General features: G+C 42.4%; 1 protein-coding gene across 5 annotated transcripts in view; it reads left to right on the top strand.

The window, feature by feature from the left end:
- LOC128687635 (uncharacterized) overlaps nt 1-24,862 on the top strand; it is a 110,405-nt gene that overhangs the window by 30,117 nt on the left and 55,426 nt on the right. For all 5 annotated transcript variants that reach the window (XM_070084155.1, XM_053775186.1, XM_053775184.1 and 2 more), the window contains exons 5-6: nt 9,369-9,452; nt 23,703-23,847. In XM_070084155.1, coding sequence (XP_069940256.1) covers nt 9,369-9,452; nt 23,703-23,847 — 229 coding nt within the window. The remainder of the gene's footprint in view (nt 1-9,368; nt 9,453-23,702; nt 23,848-24,862) is intronic.

The raw sequence follows: 24,862 nt of genomic DNA, 5'->3' as shown, positions 1-24,862 counted from the left end.
CACCCTTAACTTCATCATTCCACCAATCACTCCTCTTTCCTCCTGCCCCCACCCTCCTATAACCACAAACTTCTGCCCCACATTCTAATACTGCATTTTTAAAACTATTCCAACCCTCTTCAACCCCTCCCCACTACTCATCTTTGCACTAGCCCACCTTTCTGCCAATAGTCGCTTATATCTCGCCTGAACTTCCTCCTCCCTTAGTTTATACACTTTCACCTCCCTCTTACTTGTTGTTGCCACCTTCCTCTTTTCCCATCTACCTCTTACTCTAACTGTAGCTACAACTAAATAATGATCCGATATATCAGTTGCCCCTCTATAAACATGTGCATCCTGGAGCCTACCCATCAACCTTTTATCCACCAATACATAATCTAATAAACTACTTTCGTTACGTGCTACATCATACCTTGTATATTTATTTATCCTCTTTTTCATAAAATATGTATTACTTACTACCAAATCTCTTTCTACACATAGCTCAATTAAAGGCTCCCCATTTAAATTTACCCCTGGCACCCCAAATTTACCTACTACTCCCTCTATAACATTTTTACCCACTTTAGCATTGAAATCCCCAACCACCATTACTCTCACACTTGATTCAAAACTCCCCATGCATTCACTCAACATTTCCCAAAATCTCTCTCTCTCCTCTACACTTCTCTCTTCTCCAGGTGCATACACACTTATTATAGCCCACTTTTTACATCCAATCTTTGTTTTAGACAATACTGTCTCTTAATTCTATTTATTATACTGTCCCCATCCCTTTATCCGAAATTCTGAAATTCAAAAAGTTCCGAAAACTGAAGTTTTTCATGGAGTGTGGAGCATCAGTCTTCTGTACAAAACTCCAATGCTGTCAGTTGTCACAAGACCATAAGTTGGCCCATAATGCCAAGGCATAATAGAGGCTCTTTGCATTGCATCCCACTATTGTATATACACAATCTCAATGTACTGTTTGCAAAGACATTAAATAAATAAAATAAATAAGAACATAAGAAAGGAGGAACACTGCAATAGGCCTATTGGCCCATACTAGGCAGGTCTTTCATAAATCTGACCCACTAACAGAATAAACTCTACCCAAGCAATAAGCTTTGACAATTCTATTACTTGGGTAGAGTTTATTCTGTTAGTGGGTTAGATTTGTGAAGGCCTGCCGAGTATGGGCCAACAGGTCTATTGCAGTGTTCCTCCTTTCTTATGTTCTTATGAGTGAGAGGGGCTGGATATGAGTGGGATTTGCACTTGAGTAAATAGAATTTTTTTTTTCAACAAGTCAGCCATCTCCCACCTAGGGAGGGTGACCCAAAAAGAAAATCCCCAAAACGAAAATACTTTCATCATTCAACACTTTCACCTCACTCATACATAATCACTGTTTTTGCAGAGGTGCTCAGATACAACAGTTTAAAAGCATATATAAAGATACAATACAAAAAGTGACCGAAAATAAATTTCAGATTACAATATCAGGGCCCCAATTATATATACATGTATACTGTCCTATTACACTTCCCACCAAACTGCAAATATCCCAAACCCCTCCTTTTCCAGAACTCAAGTCCAGCTACATAAAAATTAACCGGTTTCCCTGAATCCCTTCACTAAATATTACCCTGCTCACACTCCAACAGCTTGTTAGGTCCCAAAAGCCATTAGTCTCCATTCACTCCTATCTAACAAGCTCATGCACGCTTGCTGGAAGTCGTCCAAACCTCTCGCCCACAAAACCTCCTTTACCCCCTTCCTCCAACCTTTTCGAGGACGACCCCTACCCCGCCTTCCTTCCCCTACAGATTTATACACTCTCCATGTCATTCTACTTTGATTCATTCTCTCTATATGACCAAACCACCTGAACAATCCCTCTTCAGCCCTCTGATTAATACTATCATTAACTCCACACCTTCTCTTAATTTCCACACTTTGAATTCTCTGCATAATATTTACACCACACATTGTCCTTAGACGGGACATCTCCACTGCCTCCAACCGCCTACTCGCTGCAGCATTTACAACTTGAGCTTCACACCCATATAAGAGTGTTGGTACCACTATACTTTCATACATTTCCTTCTTTGCCTCCATTGATAATGTTTTTTTGTCTCCACATATACCTCAATGTACCACTCACCTTTTTTTCCCTCATCAATTCTATTGTTAACCTCAGCCTTCATAAACCTATCTGCTGACACATCAACTCCCAAATATCTGAAAACATTCACTTCTTCCATACTCCTTCCCTCCAATGTGATATCCAATTTTTCTTTATCTAAATCATTTGATACCCTCATCACCTTACTTTTATCTATGTTCACTTTCCACTTTCTACCTTTACACGCCCTCCCAAACACAGTTTCATCACCAAAAAGTAACTGTGTCAACTCCCATTTTGTATTTGATTCCCCATAATATAATCCCACCCCTCTCGCCTAGCATTTACTTCTTTTACAACCCCATCTATAAATATATTAAACAACCATGGTGACATTACACATCCCTGTCTAAGACCTACTTTTACTGGGAAGTAATCTCCCTCTCTTCTGCACACCCTAGCCTGAGGCTCACTATCCTCATAAAAACTCTTTACAGCATTTAGTAACTTAGTACCTATTTCATGTACTTGCAACATCTGCCACATTGCTCCGCTATCTACTCTATCATATGCCTTTTCTAAATCCATAAATGCAATGAAAACTTCCCTACCTTTATCTAAATACTGTTCACGTGTATGCTTCAATGTAAACACTTGATTTACACATCCCCTACCCACTCTAAAGCCTTCTTGCTCATAAGCAATCCTACTCTGTCTTGCCTCTAATCTTTCAATAATAACTTTTCCGTACACTTCTCCTGGTATGCTCAATTAACTTCTTCTTTCTTTCAACGTACCAGCCGTATCCCACCGAGGCGGGGTGGCCCTAAAGGAAAAACGAAAGTTTCTCCTTTTACATTTAGTAATATATACAGGAGAAGGGGTTACTAGCCCCTTGCTCCCGGCATTTTAGTTGCCTCTTACAACACGCATGGCTTACGGAGGAAGAATTCTATTCCACTTCCCCATGGAGATAAGAGGAAATAAACAAGAACAAGAACTAGAAAGAAAATAGGAGAATACTCAGAGGGGTGTGTATATATATGCTTGTACATGTATGTGTAGTGTGACTTAAGTGTAAGTAGAAGTAGCAAGACATACCTGAAATCTTGCATGTTTATGAGACAGACAAAAGACACCAGCAATCCTACCATCATGTAAAACAATTACAGGCTTTTGTTTTACTCACTTGGCAGGACGGTAGTACCTCCCTGGACGGTTGCTGTCTACCTACCTACTACCTAGGCTCAATTAACTTATTCCCCTATAATTTTTACAATCTCTTTTCTCCTTCCCATTATATAAAGGAACTATACATACTCTCTGCCAATCCCTTGGTACCTTCCTCTCTTCCATGCATTTTTTAACCCTTTGACTGTTTCGGTCATATATATACGTCTTACGAGCCACCGTGTTTGACGTATGTATACTCATAAATTTTAGCGGCTTCAAATCAAGCAGGAGAAAGCTGATAGGCCCACATGTGAGAGAATGGGTCTGTGTGGTCAGTGTGCACCATATAAAAAAAATCCTGGAGCACGCAGTGCATAATGAGAAAAAAAAACTGACCGTTTTTTTAATTAAAATGCCGACTTTGTGGTCTATTTTCATATAGTATTTATGGTTGTATTCTCGTTTTCTTGGTCTCATTTGATAGAATGGAAAACATATTATAGAAATAGAGGTGATTTTGATTGGTTTTACTGTAAAAAGAACCTGGAAATGGAGCTCAAAGTAGGGGAAATGTTTGATTTTTGCTGATGTTCAAAAGTAAACAAATGATGTCATTGTCCAATAAATGTCCAACTAGCCATTCTAATATGCAGTCATGAATGGGTTCACATTATTTGTACAATTATTACAGTAGTCTGCATAACAGTAAATCTTCTATTTTTTGTTTGAATAAAAATTCAAAATAGAAAGCAAGAGTAATATCAGAGGGGCCTGGAGATGTGACTGATGAACAAAGAAAATGTTATTTTAGAGCCAGGAATGTCTGCATTGTTCATTCTGAACCTTATTTTGAAATTGTCATGTTTTTAATTTTCGTGAAATTGGCCAAATTGCAAATTTCTGACCACGTTATTGAGTAGTTGAAATCGGTAAATGGGCAGTTTCTTGTACTCAATTGATAGGAAAAACGGAATTCTAAAGAAATAGCTACGAGTTTGGGCGACTGGAACAATGGAATTAGCCGAAAATAGGGCTCAAAGTGGGGTGAAATTGCTGATTTGCAAATATCGCCAAGGTCGCTTACTTCGCGAGAGCGTAATTCCGTCAGTTTTCCATCAAATTTTGATCTTTTGGTGTCATTACAATCTGGAAAAGATTCCCTATCATTTCATAAGAAAAAATAATTTTTTTTTTTATTGAAATTTTGCCACACCAGGAGACACCTCAGGATTGGGGGTTGCGACAGTCAAGGGGTTAAAGTGCAGGTATTGTACAGTGGACCCCTGAGTTTCGTGATTAATCTGTTCCAGAGAGCCTGCCAAAAGTCAAAATTCACGAAACTCTAAACCATTTTCCCCATAAGAAATAATGGAAATAAAATTAATCCGTTCCAGACGCCCAAAAATATTAAATTAAAATATTTTTTCAATTTAAATAAAGATTTACATACTGAAAACAATGAGAAATCAAGTACATGCATATAAAAAATAATAATATTACACTTACCTTTACTGAAGACCTCTGGGTGGATGGAAGATGGGAGGAGGGGATAGGAGGAAGGTGTACACTATTGTTTGGAAGGAGAATCTCCTTCCATTAGGACTTCAAGTATAAAGTCCTTATCTGGGGTTACTTCCCTTCTTTGTTTTTTAAAGACACTGGCACTGGGAACAACTTGAATCACTGGAACCCTGTCGCACAAAATATCTGTCCAGAGAGCTCTTTCTGGCATTTCTTTAAGATTTGTCTGAAGTGGGAAACAACACTGTCATTGTACGTGTTGCCAATACGGCCTTTAAGAGCTTTGTTAGGGTGAAGTTCAGCCATAAATGTTTGCACTTCAGTCCACTTTGCACATATGTCCTTAATCTTTGTGACAACAGCACACTTTATATCCTTTCCTTTCGCCACGATCGAAGTGATGGTTGAATGGGGTTTGCCATACATCCTGGCAAGCTCTGTAACATGCACTCCACTCTCGTATTTTTTCAATGATTTCCTTCTTGAATTTGATCGTGTTCCTCACTTTCTTTACCAAAGGGCTTGCACTAGCTTTCCTTGGGCCCATGGTGACTTATTTAGCAGTTGCAATCACAAAAAACAATGGATTATTATGTATGAACCCATGGGGTGATGGTCACGTATTGGTAAACAATGGCACACTGAGCGTGAATGGCGTGGGAGACTGGCTTTGTGTGCACGGTGACAGGCGGACTTGTGCTGGACGGTCGCTGAATCACAAGTCTAATCACGGAACGCGAGGCCAAATTTTGCCGAAAAAACTTGCCGAAAGTCGGATTTCACAAAAGTCGATGCCGCCGAAACACGGGGGTCCATTGTACTTCCCATTTCCAGGACTCGAGTCCGGCTAACTGGTTTCCCTGAATCCCTGCTCACTCCAACAGCTCATCAGTTCCCCAAAACCATTCATCTCCATTCACTCCTATGTAACACACGCACGCTTGCTGGAAGTCCAAGCCTCTCTCCCACAAAACCACCTTACCCCCTCCCTCCAACCTTTTCAGGGTTGATCCCCTACCCTGCCTTCCATCCCCTACAGATTTATATGCTCTCCAAGTCATTCTACTTTGTTCCATTCTCTCTAAATGTCCAAACCACCTCAACAGTGATTTATATTATTACAGTATACACCTACCATCCAACTTACGACCTTCTCGACATACGACCACTCGACTTATGACCGTGTTTTTTATGCCAAATTTCTGGGAAATAACCAACTGTTTGTGTTGTACACAGTGTTTATCCTAAACCTTACAGTATAAGATGCAGTACTAACAGCATAAAAAGTAAAGTAAAAAATGGAATACCAAAATAAAACAATAAAATAGTCATTTCAAAAATGTGATGTTGATATTCACTAGTAAAGTTCGACTTACGTCCATTTTGACTTACGACCAGTTGGTCGGAACCAAGCTCGGTCATAAGTCGGATGGTAGGTGTATTTTGTTATTATTAGCACATCGGCCGATTCCCACCAAGGCAGGGTGGCCCGAAAAAGAAAAACTTTCATCATCATTCACTCCATCACTGTCTTGCCAGAGGGGTGCTTTACACTACAGTTATAAAACTGCAACATTAACCCTTAAACGGTCCAAATAGATAGACGTTCAAATCCGTAGTGCTCCAAAAGTAGATCCGTTTTTTTTTTTTTACATATTTTCAAATATAACAAAAAAAAATGTACATTTTTTTACATACTTTCAAATGTTGAAAAAACGTATATATACATTTGGACCATTTAAGGGTTAACACCCAGGCCAGACTCAAGTCTGGGCTGCCAGTTTCCCTGCATCCCTTCATAAACGTTACTTTGCTCACTTTGATTTATATATTATAAAATATTGTTAGGCAAAAAGAAAGCTAATAACATGCCTGAGCATTTTGGGCAGACTAATAGTAATGCTTACACAATACTTAAAACTAGACATAGATAATGGAGTGGCAAATTTTAATTGTTCATCTTACATTATTACAGTAGAGAAGTAGCCAAAACTTTTATAATTGATAAGATTTATAGTAGAGGGATAGCAAAGAACAAATAACAGTATTACAATTAGTGCATTTTGCTGTGTTACGACAGTACAATTTTTAAGCATGTATTAATATTTTAGATTGATGTGGCAGTCCTAAGTTTTTTGGGATTTCGTGAGTAGTTTCAAACTGGTTAAATGATTTAGTATAGTGTTAGTATAGTTAAGTTTGGGAGATGAGGTTTTTTTAATTATAGCCCTAAATTGATTGACAGACATGGGATCTTTAGTTTGTTCAGGCAGTAAATTCCAGATCGTAGGGCCCTTTATGTGCATTGTATTTTTGCATAGGATGAGACAGACACAAGGGATACCAAAGAGAGTTTAATATGTTAGAGAGTTGCTGTCCACTTAGATTTGCAGAACAAAAGTCCTCACACCCATGCAGTGATAATTCGTCAATTATTAGTGTAGAGGATTATGAATTGTCAAGGAAAATATTTTAGTATATTTGTTAAACACATGGACCATCTTCCACTGAGCTAGAGTCCCCTGAAAAAGAGAGAAAAGCTCACTATCGCTGTCTTGACAGAGGCATGCCAATACTGCAGTTCAGATGCCCCTGCAAGTTGTAAATATCCCAACTACTTCAGAGTGCAGGCACTGTATTTCCTACCTCCACGACTCAAAATAACAGGACAACTACATAACTCCTCTACCTAAAGATGCAGTTTCAGAGAAAGTTTACATTCGGTTCCCAAATACAAAAGTAGGCAGAAACAAGATATGGGGTGACTTAAAGTGGCATTTAGGAATATACTCTACACTCGTAATACAGCCTTTCCTCACTTAGCAACATACTCGTTTACCGACGACTCAAATTTCTGCTTCAGGTACATGAAGACTTCCCGAATTTTGTGTAGGTCATTTATGTTGGGCCTATTCCTGTCTGAGAAATGCAATGTTCATAGCAACAGAGTGAATCTGTTGCAGGGAAGGAAGTCACTGAAGACAGGAGTACTGATGAAGTAATCTGTGGACCAATACTGTGCTATATTGTGCTTGTACATATGAGGCGTAAGCACGACAGTACCAAGGAATAAACACATTTTGGCCAGAGTTGTATCTTTCCATCTTCACAGCCATGACGATTCTGCAACCTCTGCAGTTGTAGTTGTTCATCTGGGTGATAGAGTATAACTGGGAAAAATCTAACTCTGTAGACTCATTTGTGATGGGACATTCTGAGAGGATGTCACTTCCACTGGCATCAAAATCAAAAGGATGTGGCACAAATGTTGTACGTTGTGTCCAGTTCCATTCATGATCAGTTAGTGCTGGGTGGACCTGTGGCATGGGGTGTGGGGGAACAGCAGGAGGAGGGATTGGAGTGGAGGCAGCACATGGTTGAAGGAGTGCTGGGCTATCCTTTGTCTGCCCGCCCACCGTGCCATGCGGCCCAGGCACCATGCTTCCCACCACCACCACTTCTTCCTCCATCCCTGCATATTCTCCTTCATGATCAGTATCACTATCAGTGGCTGGGGGTTTTTGATCGTGACCTCCCACGACCCTTGGGGACTGCACATGGCACACTGCCTGAATGTAGGTGACAACACCTAAAGGTACGCTTCACTGGGGAATAATGTATATCACTATCACTCGAAAAATTCTCTAAGGGCATAAAATCAGTCTCATTGTCACTTATATCACTTTCATTATCGTCATCACCAAAACTGACAGAAAATGATAATTTCTGCATTTTAGTTGCTTCTGAGTAGTAACACTGGCCACCCCCAGAGGTGCTTGGCCGACAGTCTGGTGTGGCCACACTGGCCACCTGAGAGGTGCTTGGCTGAGGGTCTGGCATGGCTACATTGGCCACCCCAGAGGTTATGGGCTGAGGGTCATCTGGGTTATTGTCAATATTTTCACTAATTCCTTGATCATTAGTGGGCCACATCGGTCTCAAATCCACTAAACTCGTGTTCTATCACTTTACTCAAATAAGTGTTAATACAATGAGGTGTGAGTGAATCGTGGGGATTTGCCATGATGTTGATCCAAGATGGAGCTGAAACTAACTAGTGCTACCATGCGGTACTGCAGGGTCCTCAATTTTTTTCATACGGCACACCGAATGCGCAGACCCATTCTCTCGTGTCTTGGCCGGTCAGACCTATTGCGCCTAATTTGAAGGCAGGAAAAATTAAACATTGATCCACAATCAAAGAGCTAGCAGTAACAATGTAGATCTACATTTGGACAGTTAAAGGGTTAAAACTTAATGTTATGCATGGGTGAAGCAACCTGTGTGCAGCCAATATGGCTGTTGTGAATTATGAGAGCTGACATAATTGTTATACTGTTCTTTAATTCTTAGCTGAGACAAATTAAAACAGAGGCTGTTGCTTAAATGACATTGGGAAACCATGAGAGAGATGATGTAATGGAGGAATTTTCATAGGCAAATGAGTTTCCAGACAAGGCACCTGTCATGATTCAAGAAATGGGTCTTGGTAAAAATAATTTATGCTTATTTTGCAGATATGTTTTGACGGCTAATTATTCTGTATCTTGTTATATTTCAGGATCGGTACAAGAATGATCTTAATTTGGCCATCCAACTTCTTCAGTGTAATCCATCCAAGTATGCTTCTCACAAACTGGACTCCGTAAGTACTGTACTATACTGCACAGAATGCTGTTGCCTTGATATAATGTATTACTGTAGTGAGAGTAGGCAGTCCAAAGTGTTACCTTTACAGGAGGCCCTCCACATTCGCAAGGGTTAGAGGATCAAGAACCTCGCGATTCTTGAAAATTTGCAAATGTTTGGTGTGCAAATATGATGTAGGGAAATATAATAATGCTGTACTGTAGTGTTCGCGAATGTTTTGATGTGTAAATATTTTTTTTTTCTTAAAAGTCGGCCATGTCCCACCTAGGCAGGGTGACCGTAAAAGAAAGAAAAAATCCCCAAAATGAAAATGCTTTAACCCTTTCAGGGTCAAAACTGTAGATCTACGCCATGAGCTCAGCTCACTCTGATAAGCTGTGAGCAGTAAATTTTGGCCTAGATATGAGAGAATACATCTGTGGTATGTGTGCACTACATAAAACAAATCCTGCAGCACACAGTGCATAATGAGAAAGAAAAACTGAGACCGTAATTTTCGATTAAAACAGTGACTTTGCAGTGTTTTTCGTATGTTTTTTATAGTTGTATTTGCAATTTCTTGGTCTCATTTGATAGAATAGAAGATATCCTACAGAAATAGAGATGATTTTGATTGGTTTTATTACTGGAAATGGCTTGAAACTGAGCTCAAAGTAGCAGAAATGTTAAATTTTTGCCCATGTTCAAGAGTAAACAAATGACCTCACAAGTCTAATACATGACAGCTGGTGGATCTAATATACATTCACAAATGTGGTGATATTATTTATACAATTATTACAGTATTGCATAACAGTAAATCTTCTATATTTTGGTTTGAATAAAAATTCATTATATGAATAAAAAATCAAAATGGAATTCATTTGTAAAGCCTCAAAACGTAACTAATGAACAGAGGAAATGTTAGTTTAGTGCCAGGAATGCCTGCATTGTTTATTCTGGACTCTGTTTTGAAATGGGAATATTTTGAACTTTGCATTAAATTGGCCAAATTACAAATTTCCGGTCACTTTATTTTGTTGTTGAAACGGTTGACTTGGCGATTTCTTGTGCTCAATCAATAGAATAGAAGTAATACTAGTGAAATAGCTAAGAATTTGGTTGACTGGAATATGATAATTGGCCTTAAATGGGAGTCAAAGTCGGTAAAATCGCCGATGCGTAAATATCACTGACACATCAAAATTCACATGAGCATAATTTTGTCAATTTTCCATCAAATTTTGTACTTTTTGTTTTATTACCTTTAGAAAAAGATTCTCTACCATTTCATAAAAGATAACAGTTATTTTTTGAAAATTCTTGGACCCTGGTGCACACTTTGAAATTTGGCCTCTGGACCCTGAAAGGGTTAATCATTCAACACTTTCACCTCGCTCGTACATAATCAGTTTTTGCAGAGGCGCCCAGATACAACATCTTAGAAGCATATACAGTGGACCCCTGACTTACGATGTCCTCAACCTATGTTAAAACCGACCTACGATGCTTGTCAGCATAAAAATTTGACCCCGACATACGTTGAAAAACTCGACTTGCATCATTCGTCCCATAGCGTCCACGCGTCTGTCTGGCCTGAGTGCCTCAGCTGAGCTAGTGTGACGTTTACAAGCCGGGGTGGACACGGTTGCACGCGTACATTCGATAAATTCTGTATTATTCCAGTGTTTTTAGTGCTTGTAACTGCTAAATAAGCCACCATGGGCTCAAAGAAAGCTTCTAGTGCCAACCCTGTGGTAAAAAGGGTGAGAAATACTATCAAAATACTATTGTACCACGGTCAGCTGCTGCTGCACCACGGTCAGCTGTACTACTCGAAGATGTGGAGAGACTGTTATTGGTGTGGCTTATCGAGAATACCGAGAAACGATTAACCCCAGAGGGTTAGCCACCCAGGCCTCTTCAAGGGGGGCTCCTTGGCGTGGTGAAGAGGCTCTTGGTCTGAGGAATTAGACCTGTCGGTCTACTTCCTCAGACCGAACCTAATTACCCCCCAATCCCCCATTCCCTATCCCATCCTCCCCTTTTTCCTTTCCTCCTCCTCCTCCCCACCCCGTCCTGTTTTTTTCCTTTTTTTTTTTTTTTTTTTTTTTTTTTTTTTTCCTTCCACAGGCACACTAGTTCCTAGGTAGGGGAAAGGGTACCGGGGTCCATCCCATTCCGTTGAGGTTCTTGGCGGTGGCGTAGTTTGCCGTGGAATCTGGATTGCCTGGGGATGTCCTGATCCCTCTCCGGTATCCCGGAGGGTGGCTTTAGGTGTCTCTCGGGCGACGGGTGTATCTCTGGAAGCCACCTTTCGGATTCCGGGGGTGGTGGCCGAAGGAGGTATGCTTTGTGGCGAATTTCCGGCCGCCCTCTCTTTTGTCCACCGAGGTAGCTCAGCAGATGTGAGGTTGCTATCCCGGATTGCTGGTTTACTGGCATGATGGGTAGGGTATGGCACGGGTTCCATGCTGCATCTGCGCTACTTGCGGTGCTGAGGTCCTCTTGGGCGCGGAGGGAGATTTCTGACCCTTTCATTCCTCCTAGGAACTATCCCTCCCCGGTCCCCCCCTTTTTTTATTCTTTTTTTTGTTTTTATTTTATTTTCTTTTTTTTTCTTAAAAACAAAAAGAAAGAAGTAACCTAACCATAGCAGCCCTAGTCCATGAACCTGCTACCCCCGGGCCCCTTCTTGATACCGCACCCCGTTCTGACCCTGCCTCGTCTTTGGACCACTCTTCGGACACTCCTCATGCCTCTGTACCTCTTGCCGGTGCTGTTTCCTCACCTGCTTCAGGTACTGAGGCCTCGACTGACTCCTTCGATTTATCTGACCTTCGCTCTCCTCTGACTATGCTTCCGGCCTCTCCCTCTACGGTGCGGCAATTTTCGAATCGCCGGCCCGTTCCACGTCGGACCAACTCTGGTCCCACGCCTAAACGACAACGACAATTACCTGCTGATGATACTTCTCCACCTTCTCGTTCTTCTCAGAAAAGATCGACACTTCCTTCACTACCTTTCCACGCTCAGTTTCAGACTGCACAATGGACTAAATTCTTCACTTTACGACCGACTTCCTCTACTACCTATCTTTCTGACCACAGTATTGGCAAGGCACTCCTACGCCATGTTGGTAAAGATATTTCTTTTCATGCTCTTAAGAGCGGTATGCGCATCGTCACCGTACAGAATGCTACCCAGGCTCATGAGCTTTCTCGTCTTTCCCATATCGATACTGTTCCTGTAACTATTGAAAAGCATCATTCCCTCAATTCTTGTAGTGGTACCGTCATTCTGCCCCATACCATAGTTCAACAAAATTTCCAGACATGTGGCACTGACATTCTTGAACAGCTGGAACTCCAAGATCTCCCAATCCTCAAGGTAGACACTTACGTTCTTCCTGCCCGCGGGCGGAGACGATACCCTAGCAATGTGGCTCGTTTAACTTTTGACAGCCGTGAACTCCCATCCTCAGTTTATGTAGCAGGACATCGGTTACAGGTTCGAAAGGTGATCCCTACACCGCAACAGTGTAGAAATTGCTGGCGATTTGGCCATCCAGCGAAATATTGCAGATCTATCGCCGAATGCCCAGTCTGTGGTGCCGATGACCATTCTAATACGTCTTGCAATCGACCTCCCTCTTGCCTTAATTGTCATGAGGTTCACCCTTCGTACTCTCGCTGTTGTCAAGTCTACTTAAATGAGCGGGAAATCCGTTACCTCAAAGAGGCAGAAGGTCTCCCTTATGCCATGGCAGTTTCTCATCTCCGCCTCCAAGGGAGACTACCTCGTGTTTCTTATTCCCGTGTTTCAAAACGTCCCCCCACTTCTGGTATCCCATCTTCTGCACCCACCTCTGTGGTTACCTCTCCCATAGTCACTCCTGTAGCTAATTCTTTTGCTGTCCTCGGCTCAGACGTCCCTACTTCAACGTCTCAGTCTGATCTTGCTTCTTCGTGTTCTCTCTCGCAAGCCTCAGTAACGACGAGATCTCGTATGACACCTCCTCCCAATCATCCCTCTACTTCTCAAAAGTCAAAAAAAGGTCCGTTAACACCTCCTACCCATCTTCCACCTCATTTTCCCTTCCCTGTCTCTGTACCTGGTTCTCCCCCTCTCACTGGCTCTGTTACAAGTGTAGAGGTTCACCCTCCTCGTACTGTACCTTCCTCCCCTGTTCCCTCCCAAGTTTCTTCCTCTTCGGCCACCTCCCAGGTTTCTGCCTCTTCTGTCCCCTTCCACGCTTCTCCAGTTCCCTCCACCCTTCCGTCCCCCCCTACCTTGGTACAGTCCATTACAGTTCCAATCTTTACTCATCCTCCCCCTACCATTTCCAATATTGTCTCCCATACGACGTCTCTGAATTCTGAAACACTTGAAGCAATCTCTGAATATATTGCAGAGACCAAACCATCAATGGACACTGATCCACCCTCCGCTCCTTCTCTCTCCTCTACTCCATCTGCGCAACTCCTTTCTTCACAGCGCACCGTTCCTTCGCTGCTTGAACGTTTTCCACTGCCTTCGCATGTGGACTTTTCTAACCCCTCTAGTCCGTAGGAACCCTTACCTGTGGATTTCAGGTACCTTTATCATTGCCAATCATGGCCTATTTACAGTGGAATATATGCGGCCTCAGGGGTAATCGGGGTGAGCTTCAGATGTTACTCTCCCAGTTTTCCCCTGTTGGTGTTTGCTTACAGGAACCAAAATTACACTCTGCTGTTATCTCTCCCATCTCAGGCTATAATTTATTGTATTTTTCAGATCCTTTTCCTGATGGGACCTTTAATGAAAGTGCCCTTCTTCTACGCACTGATATTCCGTACCACCAGCTATTTGTTCGTACTTCGCTGCATTACACAGCAGCCCGTATCCACTTGCATAGGTGGTATACGCTCTGTTCTTTATATCTCTCTCCTTCTCGGGCATTATCTATTCCGGATATTGCCTTTCTTGTTTCGTCATTACCACCACCGATTCTGTTACTTGGTGATTTTAATGCCCACCATTTCCTCTGGGGGGGGTCTCACTGTGATTCCCGTGGCATTCAGTTAGAGGCTTTTCTTGCCACCCACCCCCTCCATGTTTTAAATACAGGTACTCACACCCATTTTGATCCTCGGACTCACACTCTCTCTTGCATCGATCTCTCAGTCTGCTCTTCCTCCGCCGCATTAGACTTCACTTGGTCTGTTCTTCCGGACTTACATGACAGCGATCATTTCCCAATCATTCTTACTTCCCCTTCATATTCACCACCTCTTCGCATCCCACGCTGGCAATTTGATCAGGCAAATTGGAACCTTTACTCACACCTAACTGTTTTTAGAGAGGCTCCTTCTTCGTCCTCCATCGATGAGCTTTTACACCTCTTTTCGTCCTCCGTTTTAACCGCAGCTTCTCATTCTATACCCCAAACTTCAGGGAGGCATTCTCAGAAATGCGTGCCTTGGTGGTCTCTTGCTTGTGCTCGTGCAGTACATTTGAAACGCGCTGCATGGGGCAGGTACCGGTACAATAGAACCAAAGAGAGACTTCTTGAATTTAAGCAGAAGCGTGCGATCGCTCGCCGTGTCATCCGTGACGCTAAACGCACTTGCTGGCGAGATTGTCTCCACCATCACCGCTGCTTCCTCTATGAGTGCAGTCTGGAAAAAAGTACGAAAACTGAGTGGTAAATATTCTCCTGACCCGGCTCCTGTTCTGCGGGTTGCCGGTGTTGATATAGCAAACCCACTAGATGTTGCCAATGAAATTGGCAATCATCTGGTCCGTATTTCTCAGGGACTCCATCTATGCCCCTCATTTCTTTCCTCAAAGTCTGCCAGAGAGTTAGCACCTTTGGACTTTTCTTCTCTCAGAGAAGAACAGTATAATGTGCCTTTTACACTTCAAGAACTGGAGGCAACACACTCAGCTTGCCGATCATCGGCAGCTGGGCCCGACGACATTCATATTCGTATGCTACAACATTTACATCAGTCAGCCCTTGCAGTCCTATTACGCCTTTACAATCTTATTTGGTCACAAGGAGTTCTTCCACAGCTGTGGAAATCTGCCATTGTTCTCCCTTTCCACAAACCAGGCACTACGGGACATGAAACCTCCCACTATCGTCCCATTGCTCTTACCAGTGCAGTTTGCAAAGTGATGGAACGCCTAGTAAATAGACATTTAGTGTGGTATTTAGAGACACACAACAGTCTCTCCACTCGTCAATATGGCTTTCGTAAGGGACGTTCTACCATAGACCCCTTACTACGCTTGGATACGTATGTTCGTAATACCTTTGCGAATAACGACTCAGTTATTGCCATATTTTTTGACCTTGAGAAGGCATATGACACAACTTGGAGGTATAATATTTTAGCCCAAGTCCACTCCTTAGGCCTTCGAGGCAATCTACCATCCTTCCTTAAGAACTTTTTAACTGACAGGCATTTCCGTGTTCGGGTTAATTATGTGCTCTCCCTGGACTTTATCCAAGCTGAAGGTGTCCCCCAGGGATGTGTTCTGAGCACAACACTTTTTCTCCTTGCTATTAATGATTTGGCCTCTAATCTTCCATCAAATATTTGGTCATCACTCCATGTTGATGACTTCGCTATTGCCTGTGCAGGCGCTGACTGTCATTTTATTACAGTTTCTCTCCAGCATGCAGTTGACCGTGTTTCCAATTGGGCCACCACACGTGGGTTTAAATTTTCCAGCACTAAAACCCACCAAATTACTTTCACTAGACGCTCTGTCATCTCCGATCATCCTTTGTACCTTTATGGCTCCTGTATCCCTGAACGTGATACAGTCAAGTTTCTGGGCCTCCTCTTTGATCGTAGGTTATCCTGGAAACCTCACATTACCTCTCTGAAGGCAACTTGCCACAGCCGGCTGAACCTCCTTAAAACCCTTGCTCATCTTTCATGGGGAGCTGATCGTCGAACCCTCCTTCGCCTACATTCCACCCTTATCTTATCGAAACTTGATTATGGTGACCAGATCTATTCAGCGGCATCTCCTGCTACTCTCTCTAGCCTTAACCCCATTCATCACCAAGGATTACGTTTATGCCTTGGTGCTTTTCGCTCTTCCCCTGTCGAGAGCCTCTATGCAGAAGCGAATGTTCCATCCTTATCCGATCGCCGTGATGCCCATTGCCTTCGCTACTATGTACGCTCTCATGATCTCCGCAATCCTTCCATTTATAGAATGGTCACGGATATTAGTAGACATTCTTTATTTGTTCGCCGCCCCTGTTTACTCCGTCCCTTCTCTCTTCGCCTTCATTCGCTCTTGTCTTCTCTTCAATTACCACCTTTCTATGTACATGTAGCATCTCACTTTTCCCTACCCCCCTGGGAAGTTCCAGCTGTTCGAGTCTGTTCTTTCTCTCTCCCTTGCTCGAAAGCCCAACTGTCTACGGTCGCTTCCCGCTCTCATTTTCTTGACCACTTTCACTCTCATTCTCATGCCATTGCTGTGTACACAGATGGCTCTAAGTCTTCTGACGGCGTAGGATTCGCAGCAGTGTTTCCGGACAGTGTCGTACAAGGGCATTTACTATCTTCGGCTAGTATTTTTACTGCTGAATTGTATGCCATCCTTACAGCACTTATCCGTATTGCATCTATGCCTGTGTCATCATTTGTGGTTGTCTCAGACTCCCTTAGTGCTTTACAGGCTATACAGAAATTTGATACACCTCACCCCTTAGTCCTCCGTATCCAACTTTGGCTACGCCGCATCTTTACCAAGCATAAAGATATTGTTTTTTGTTGGGTCCCTGGTCATGTTGACATACAGGGCAATGAACAGGCAGACACTGCTGCGCGGTCAGCAGTGCATGACCTACCAGTTTCATGTAGAGGTATTCCATTTACGGACTATTTTGCTGCAATATCTTCCCAACTTCACACCCGTTGGCAACAACGTTGGTCTACTATGCTCGGCAACAAACTTCAATCTATTAAACCGAGTATAGGTTACTGGCCGTCTTCTTATCACCAGTGTCGAGGTTGGGAGACTACTCTCTCCCGTCTTTGCATTGGCCATACTCGTCTTACTAGTGGATATCTCATGGAGAGGCGCCCTGCTCCTCTCTGTGAGAATTGCCAAGTTCCATTATCAGTCAGCCACATTCTGTTGGACTGCCTACTTTATCAACGAGCACTCAGAATTTACCTCCGTCGTCGTCTTCGCTCTGCTGCTCTCTCTTTACCTTCCCTTCTTGCTGATGGACCCACCTTTCATCCAGACTCTCTTATTGACTTTTTGACAACTGACTTACTTCATAAATTCTGATACCTTCAGCCCTTTCTACTTCAATCTCTTGCTACCCCCTACCCCCGTACTATCCCCTGCCCCGATGTTTTCTGTAACCTACTGATCATCCCTCCTCCCTTCTGCCATCCAATACCCTCGCTTCCTTCCCTACCCTGCAGTGCTGTATAGCCCTTGTGGCTTAGCGCTTCTTTTTGATTATAATAATAATAATAGCCACCCAGGATAACCCAAGGAAGTCAGCGTTCATTGAGGACTGTCTAACTTATTTCCATTGGGGTCCTTAACCCTTAAACACCCCAAACGTATATATACGTTTTCTTTGTCATTCATTCAACATTGCCACAATAAGCCTGAGTCACCTAGACATGAGAGAATGGGTGAGCACACTCACTGTCTGCCATATTAAAATAATTGGGGATGCCTGGGTACCATATGCTCTTTTTTCCTTTTAAAAAAGATTTTTTTTTGCCTCAAAAAATTTGGGGTGCTGTGCGAGTGAACGTATATATACGTTTGGACCGTTTAAGGGTTAATCTTGTCCCCCAGGATGCGACCCACACCTGTCGACTAACACCTAAGTAAACAGGAAAAATTGCCTGGAACTAGTTCTCATATTGGTGAATTTAAGGCCAGCAAAGGTTGGTTTAAGAGATTTAAGAATTACAGTGGCATACACAGTGTGATAAGACCTGTTCTGGAAGAAAATGCCAAACAGGACCTACATTACTCAGGAGAAAAAGGCACTCCCAGGACAGTGTCTCATCACTGCATCTTCAATAAAGGTGTCAATTATTCTTCATTTAGTACACTAGTACATGCACAATATATATTGTGCATGTTTCCTTCTTTTTGTGTGTAGGAAAATGTATATTTCATGTGATAAAAAAAACTTTTTTCATACTTTTGGGTGTCTTGAATGGATTTACTTGATTTCCATTATTTCTTATGGAGAAAATTAATTCGACTTACGATAATTTCGTCTTATAATGTGCTCTCAGGAACGGATTAATATTGTAAGTTGGGGGTCCACTGTATAAAGATATATAAAAAGTGACCTGAAATAATATAATAAACTCCATATAAAATATAATATCAGGGCCCCAATTATATATATATATACACCATCCTATTGCACATCCCTCCAAACTGCTACTATCCCAATCCCCTCCTTTAAAGTGCAGAGTGCAGGCATTGTACTTCCCATTTCCAGAACTCAAGTCAGGCTAAATATGTTTGTGTGTGTTTAGTAGGTTGGTAGACAGCAGCCACCCAGGGAGGTACTACCGTCCTGCCAAGCGAGTGTAAAACGAGAGCCTGTAATTGTTTCACATGAGGGTAGGATTGCTGGTGTCTTTTGTCTCTCATAAATGTGCAAGATTTCAGGTATGTCTTGCTACTTCTACTTACTTAGGTCACAGTAAACATACATGTACACGTTTATTTATACACACTCGTCTGAGTTTTCTTTGATTTTATCTTAATAGTTCTTGTTCTTATTACTTTTCCTTTTATATCCATGGGGTAGTGGAATAAGAATCTTTCCTCCGTAAGCCATGCGTGTTATAAAAGTCGACTAAAATGCCTGGAACAATGGGGTAGTAACCCCCTTTTCCTGTACAGATTACTAAAAAGAAGAGTAAGAAAATTGTCAGTGGGATGTCTGAATGTGTGGATGTTGTGCAAATGATAAGAGAGATGATTGTGGATGCTTTGAATGAGAAGCTGGATGTCCTGGCTTTAAGTAAAACAAAGCTGAAGGGGGTGGGAGAGTTTCAGTGGAGAGAAGTAAATGGGATTAGGTCAGGGGTTTCAAATAGTTAGAACTAAATAACAAGAAAAGGCGCAATACCGTGACTGGAACGATACACAAATAACCCGCACATAGAAGAGAGGAGCTTGCGATGACGTTTTGGTCCGACTTGGACCATTTACAAAGTCACACTAACCAGAAGTGGAGCAGGACGGCTATATAGAGGAGGAGATGGAGGAGGAGGAGGAGGAGATGGAGGAGGAGGAGATGGAGGAGGAGGAGATGGAGGAGGAGGAGATGGAGGAGGAGGAGATGGAGGAGGAGGAGATGGAGGAGGAGGAGATGGAGGAGGAGGAGATGGAGGAGGAGGAGATGGAGGAGGAGGAGATGGAGGAGGAGGAGATGGAGGAGGAGGAGATGGAGGAGGAGGAGATGGAGGAGATGGAGGAGGAGGAGATGGAGGAGGAGGAGGAGATGGAGGAGGAGATGGAGGAGGAGGAGGAGATGGAGGAGGAGGAGGAGGAGGAGATGGAGGAGGAGGAGGAGATGGAGGAGGAGGAGGAGATGGAGGAGGAGGAGGAGGAGATGGAGGAGGAGGAGGAGGAGATGGAGGAGGAGATGGAGGAGGAGATGGAGATGGAGGAGGAGGAGATGGAGATGGAGGAGGAGGAGATGGAGATGGAGGAGGAGGAGATGGAGATGGAGGAGGAGGAGATGGAGATGGAGGAGGAGGAGATGGAGGAGGAGGAGGAGATGGAGGAGGAGGAGGAGATGGAGGAGGAGGAGGAGATGGAGATGGAGGAGGAGGAGATGGAGATGGAGGAGATGGAGATGGAGGAGATGGAGATGGAGATGGAGGAGGAGGAGATGGAGGAGGAGGAGATGGAGATGGAGGAGGAGGAGATGGAGATGGAGGAGATGGAGATGGAGGAGGAGGAGATGGAGATGGAGGAGGAGGAGATGGGAGAGGAGGAGATGGAGATGATGAAATAAAGGAGGTGCCCTTCGCATCTGTGATCCTCAGTTCCTTCCAGCAGAAATTTCCACTCTATAATTCGTTTTCCCGTCTTGGCTACCCTACCCATTTCATAGACTCTGCCTTCTCACATGCTAAACGTAATTTCTTCTCTCCCAAACTCTCTACTCCTGGGAACTCTTCTGTCCTCTGCCTTCCCTACATTTCCGGTCTTTCTAATCTCAACAATTCTCTCCGTCCCTTAGACATCAAGCTTACTTTCCGCCAGACTAACACTCTTCGCACTAATCTCGTTCATACTTCTCCTCCCTCAACAGATGTTCCTGGTGTCTACTCTATTTCTTGCTCCTCCTGTCCTCTTCAATACTTTGGAGAAACTGGCTGATCTCTTTCTGACAGACTTAGGGAGCACAAAAATAGTGTTAGGCTTGCCGACACTAACAATGCTCTGTTCTGTCAGGTCAGAGATCACAGCCATCCCATTGACTGGTCTTCCTCTAAAACTGTCTTCCCTACTTCCAACTCTTACAGTCGCCGTCTAGTTGAATCCTCTCTAACACAATTTTCCTTGTATGAATCTTAGTCCTGGCTTTGTCTCTGTAGATGCCTTCCTCTCCCACTACATTGTAAAATGCTCCAAACTTCAGAATACCCGTGACTTAACCTGATTCCTCATTTTTCTTTTTTCTTCTCCCTCTTCCCCTTTCCTCTTTCCTTTTTTTTTTTATCTTTCTTCTGTCGCGTGTTTCTGTTCCCTCATTATTTTTTCATCACTTCCCCTTCCCCCACCTCTGTGCACTTGCTCTCCCTCTGTGGGCACCTAGCTCCCTTGCAGTGCTCCCCTTTCTTTGTATTTGACTGGCTCTTCTTTACCTACCTAACCTAACCTAACCTAACCTAACCTAACCTAACCTAACCTACAGCCGTCCTGCTCCACTTGTGGTTAGTGTGACTTTGTAAATGGTCCAAGTCGGACCGAAACGTCGTCTAAGCTCCTCTCTTCTATGTGCGGGTTATTTGTGTATAGTTAGAGCTAAAGGAGTAGCAATAATGTTGAAGTATAAGCCATGTCAGGGAAAGAGGGAGTATAAATGTATTAATTCAAGGATTATGTGGAGTAAAATGAAGGTTGGATGTGAAGTGGGTTATAGTAAGCGTATATGCACCTGGAGGAGAGAAAGATGTTTTGGGAATTGAGTGTATGGGTGTATGGGGAGTTTTGAACCAAGCTTGAGAGTACTTGTTGGGGATTTCAATGCTAAAGTGGGTAAAAATGTTGTGGAGGGAGTAGTAGGTAAATTTGGGGTGCCAGGGGTAAATGAAAATGGGGAGCCTTTAATTGAGCTATGTGTAGAAAGAGGTTTGGTAAAAAGTAATATATATTTTATGAAAAAGAGGATAAATAAATATACGTATAAGGTATGATATAACACGTAATGAAAGTAGTTTGTTAGATTATATATTGGTGGATAAAAGGTAGAGTGTATAAAGGTAGAAAGTTGAAAGTGAACATAGAAAAGAGTAAGGTGATGAGGGTATCAAATGATTTAGATAAAGAAAAATTGGATATCAAATTGGAGAGGAGGAGTATGGACATCTCAGCGGATGGCTGTATGAAGTATGAGGTTAACCATAGAATTGATGAAGGAAATAAGGTGAGTGGTGCATTGAGGTATATAACAGTGGAGACAAAAAACATTATCTATGGAGGCAAAGAAGGGAACGTATGAAAGTATAGTGGTACGAACACACTGATATGGGTGTGAAGCTTGGGTTGTAAATGCTGCAGTGAGGAGGCAGTTGGAGGCAGTGGTGATGTCCTGTCTAAGGGCAGTGTGTGGTGTAAATATTATGCAGAGAATTCGGAATGTGGAAATTAGTCAGGGCTGAAGAGGGGTTGTTGAGGTGGTTTGGTCATTTAGAGAGAATGGATCAAAGTACAATGACATGGAGAGCTTGTAAATCTGTAGAGAAAGGAAGGTGGGGTATGGATCGTCCTTGAAAAGGCTGGAGGAAGGGGATAAAGGAGGTTTTGTGGACGAGGAGCTTGGACTTCCAGCAAGCATGCATGAGCGTGTTAGGTAGAAATGAATGGAGACAAATGGTATTTGGGACCTGACGAGCTGTTGCTGTGTGAGCAGGGTAATATTTAGTGAAGGGATTCAGGGGAACTGGTTATTTTTATATAGCCAGACTTGAGTCCTGGAAATGGGAAGTACAATGCCTGCACTTTAAAGGAGGGGTTTGGGATATTGGCACTTTGGAGGGATATGTTGTGTATCTTTATACAGTGGACCCCCGCTTAACGATCACCTCCAAATGCGACCAATTATGTAAGTGTATTTATGTAAGTGCGTTTGTACATGTATGTTTGGGGGTCTGAAATGGACTAATCTACTTCACAATATTCCTTATGGGAAAAAATTCGGTCAGTACTGGCACCTGAACATACTACTGGAATGAAAAAAGTTCGTTAACCGGGGGTCCACTGTACATATATGCTTCTAAACTGTTGTGTTCTGGGCACCTCTGCAAAAGCAGTGATTATGTATGAGTGAGGTGAAAGTGTTGAATGATGATGAAAGTATTTTCTTTTTGAGTATTTTCTTTCTTTTTGGGTCACCCTGCCCTGGTGGGAGACAGCCAACTTGTTAAAAAAAAAAAAAGTGTATAAATGTTGTAGGCTAAGTAAATGCTATAATAATAGCCTAACAATGCTGCTTCCTTAACCTATTGAACCACGAACAATCATAAAACGCATGAAAACATCATAAAATATTGTATATACATGTTGTGGTAACTATGTTTGGTAAATATGATTGGGCGGCTCGGCATTTGTGAATGTTCGAAGCTCGCGAAAGTGGAACTCGCTAGGCAGCGTGGTCTGAAAAGAAAAACAAAAATTCAAAAATTTCTCTTTTTAACTTGAGTAATGTATACAGGAGAAAGGGTTACTAGCCCCTTGCTCCCAGCATTTTAGTTGACTATTATGACACACACGGCTTATAGAGGAAGAATTCTGTTCAACTTCCCCATGGAGAGTTACCCAAGTATTACCTTTATATACCTACTTGGAGAGGGTTGTCACAGGGTAAAGAAGTGGTGGAAACCTGGCATATAATACAAATAAGTTGTGATTGGTGATGCATAATTTTTTTTTTCCTAGGACCACAACTGCAAACAGGGTGAAGACGATTGCAAGACTTTTCCACAACAGTTAAATCATTTTCGTTCTTTCATTTTAGCTTCCATCAGATGTCCAAAAGAAGGCCAAATTTCGTCTTGCAAGGGAGCCTCGGGACAACCCGAAGCCCGAAATGAAAGTCATCAAAGTTCCTATCCCAACTTTCCCACCAACTGCAATGGTTTATTCAGTGAATAAATATTCAGGTATGCTGACACAATTTGCAGTGTTCATAGATGTATAATTGCTTTACTGTTGCAACAATGTAGATGTACTGTATATTTGTCTTTAGTAAGTTTTATGGAAGCAATACTGTAGTCATGATATTACCAGCAACAAATATTCCAGACTGGAATACTGAAGCCATGGAGTGTGTGTACTCTGGTACTTGTGACAGTATAAAGTGTTAAGTCCCCAAAACAGTAGGCATCCTTTCCAAACTATGGTACTGTGTATGCCAAAAAGGCACTACTTACATTATACCACTCTCTAAACTACCCTTACCTCAACTGTGGTATTTATGCTGTGGTCGTAGTAGATCTCCATCACCTTCAACCATTACTAACTCAACAAAAAGCTGCTGTGTGGATGATCGCCAACTCCTGTGCCAGACGACACACCCCTCCATTCTTCAGAGTTTGAACTTAATATACAAAATATACACTCATATTATTGTGCCTACTATATACAGCCTCTCCTAACTTAACCCTTTGACTGTTTCAGCCATATATATGTATACGTCTTACGAGTCAATGTTTTGGATGTATGTGTACTCAATAATTGTAGTGGCCTCAAATCAAGCAGGAGAAAGCTGGTAGTCCCACATGTGAGAGAATGGGTCTGTGTGGTCAGTGTGCACTGTATAAAAAAAATCCTGCAACACGCAGTGCATAATGAGAGTAAAAAAAAATTCTGTTTTTGGATTAAAACGCTGACTTTGAGGTATATTTTCATATATTATTTATGGTTGTATTCTCGTTTTCGTGGTCTCATTTGATAGAATGGAAAACATATTACAGAAATAGTGGTAATTTTGATTAGGTTCACAATGAAAACTACCTTGAAATTGAGCTCAAAGTAGCAGAAATGTTCAATTTTTACCAACATTCAAGAGTAAACAAATCACACCACACGTCCAGTACACATGAACTGGGGAGTCTAATATTCTCTCACTAGTGCACTGATATTATTTATACCATTTTTACAATAATGCAATAGTCT

Source organism: Cherax quadricarinatus, chromosome 11 (assembly GCF_038502225.1).
Source record: "Cherax quadricarinatus isolate ZL_2023a chromosome 11, ASM3850222v1, whole genome shotgun sequence".
Taxonomy (NCBI): Eukaryota; Metazoa; Arthropoda; class Malacostraca; order Decapoda; family Parastacidae; genus Cherax; species Cherax quadricarinatus.
This window is presented reverse-complemented; position numbering and strand designations above follow the sequence as displayed.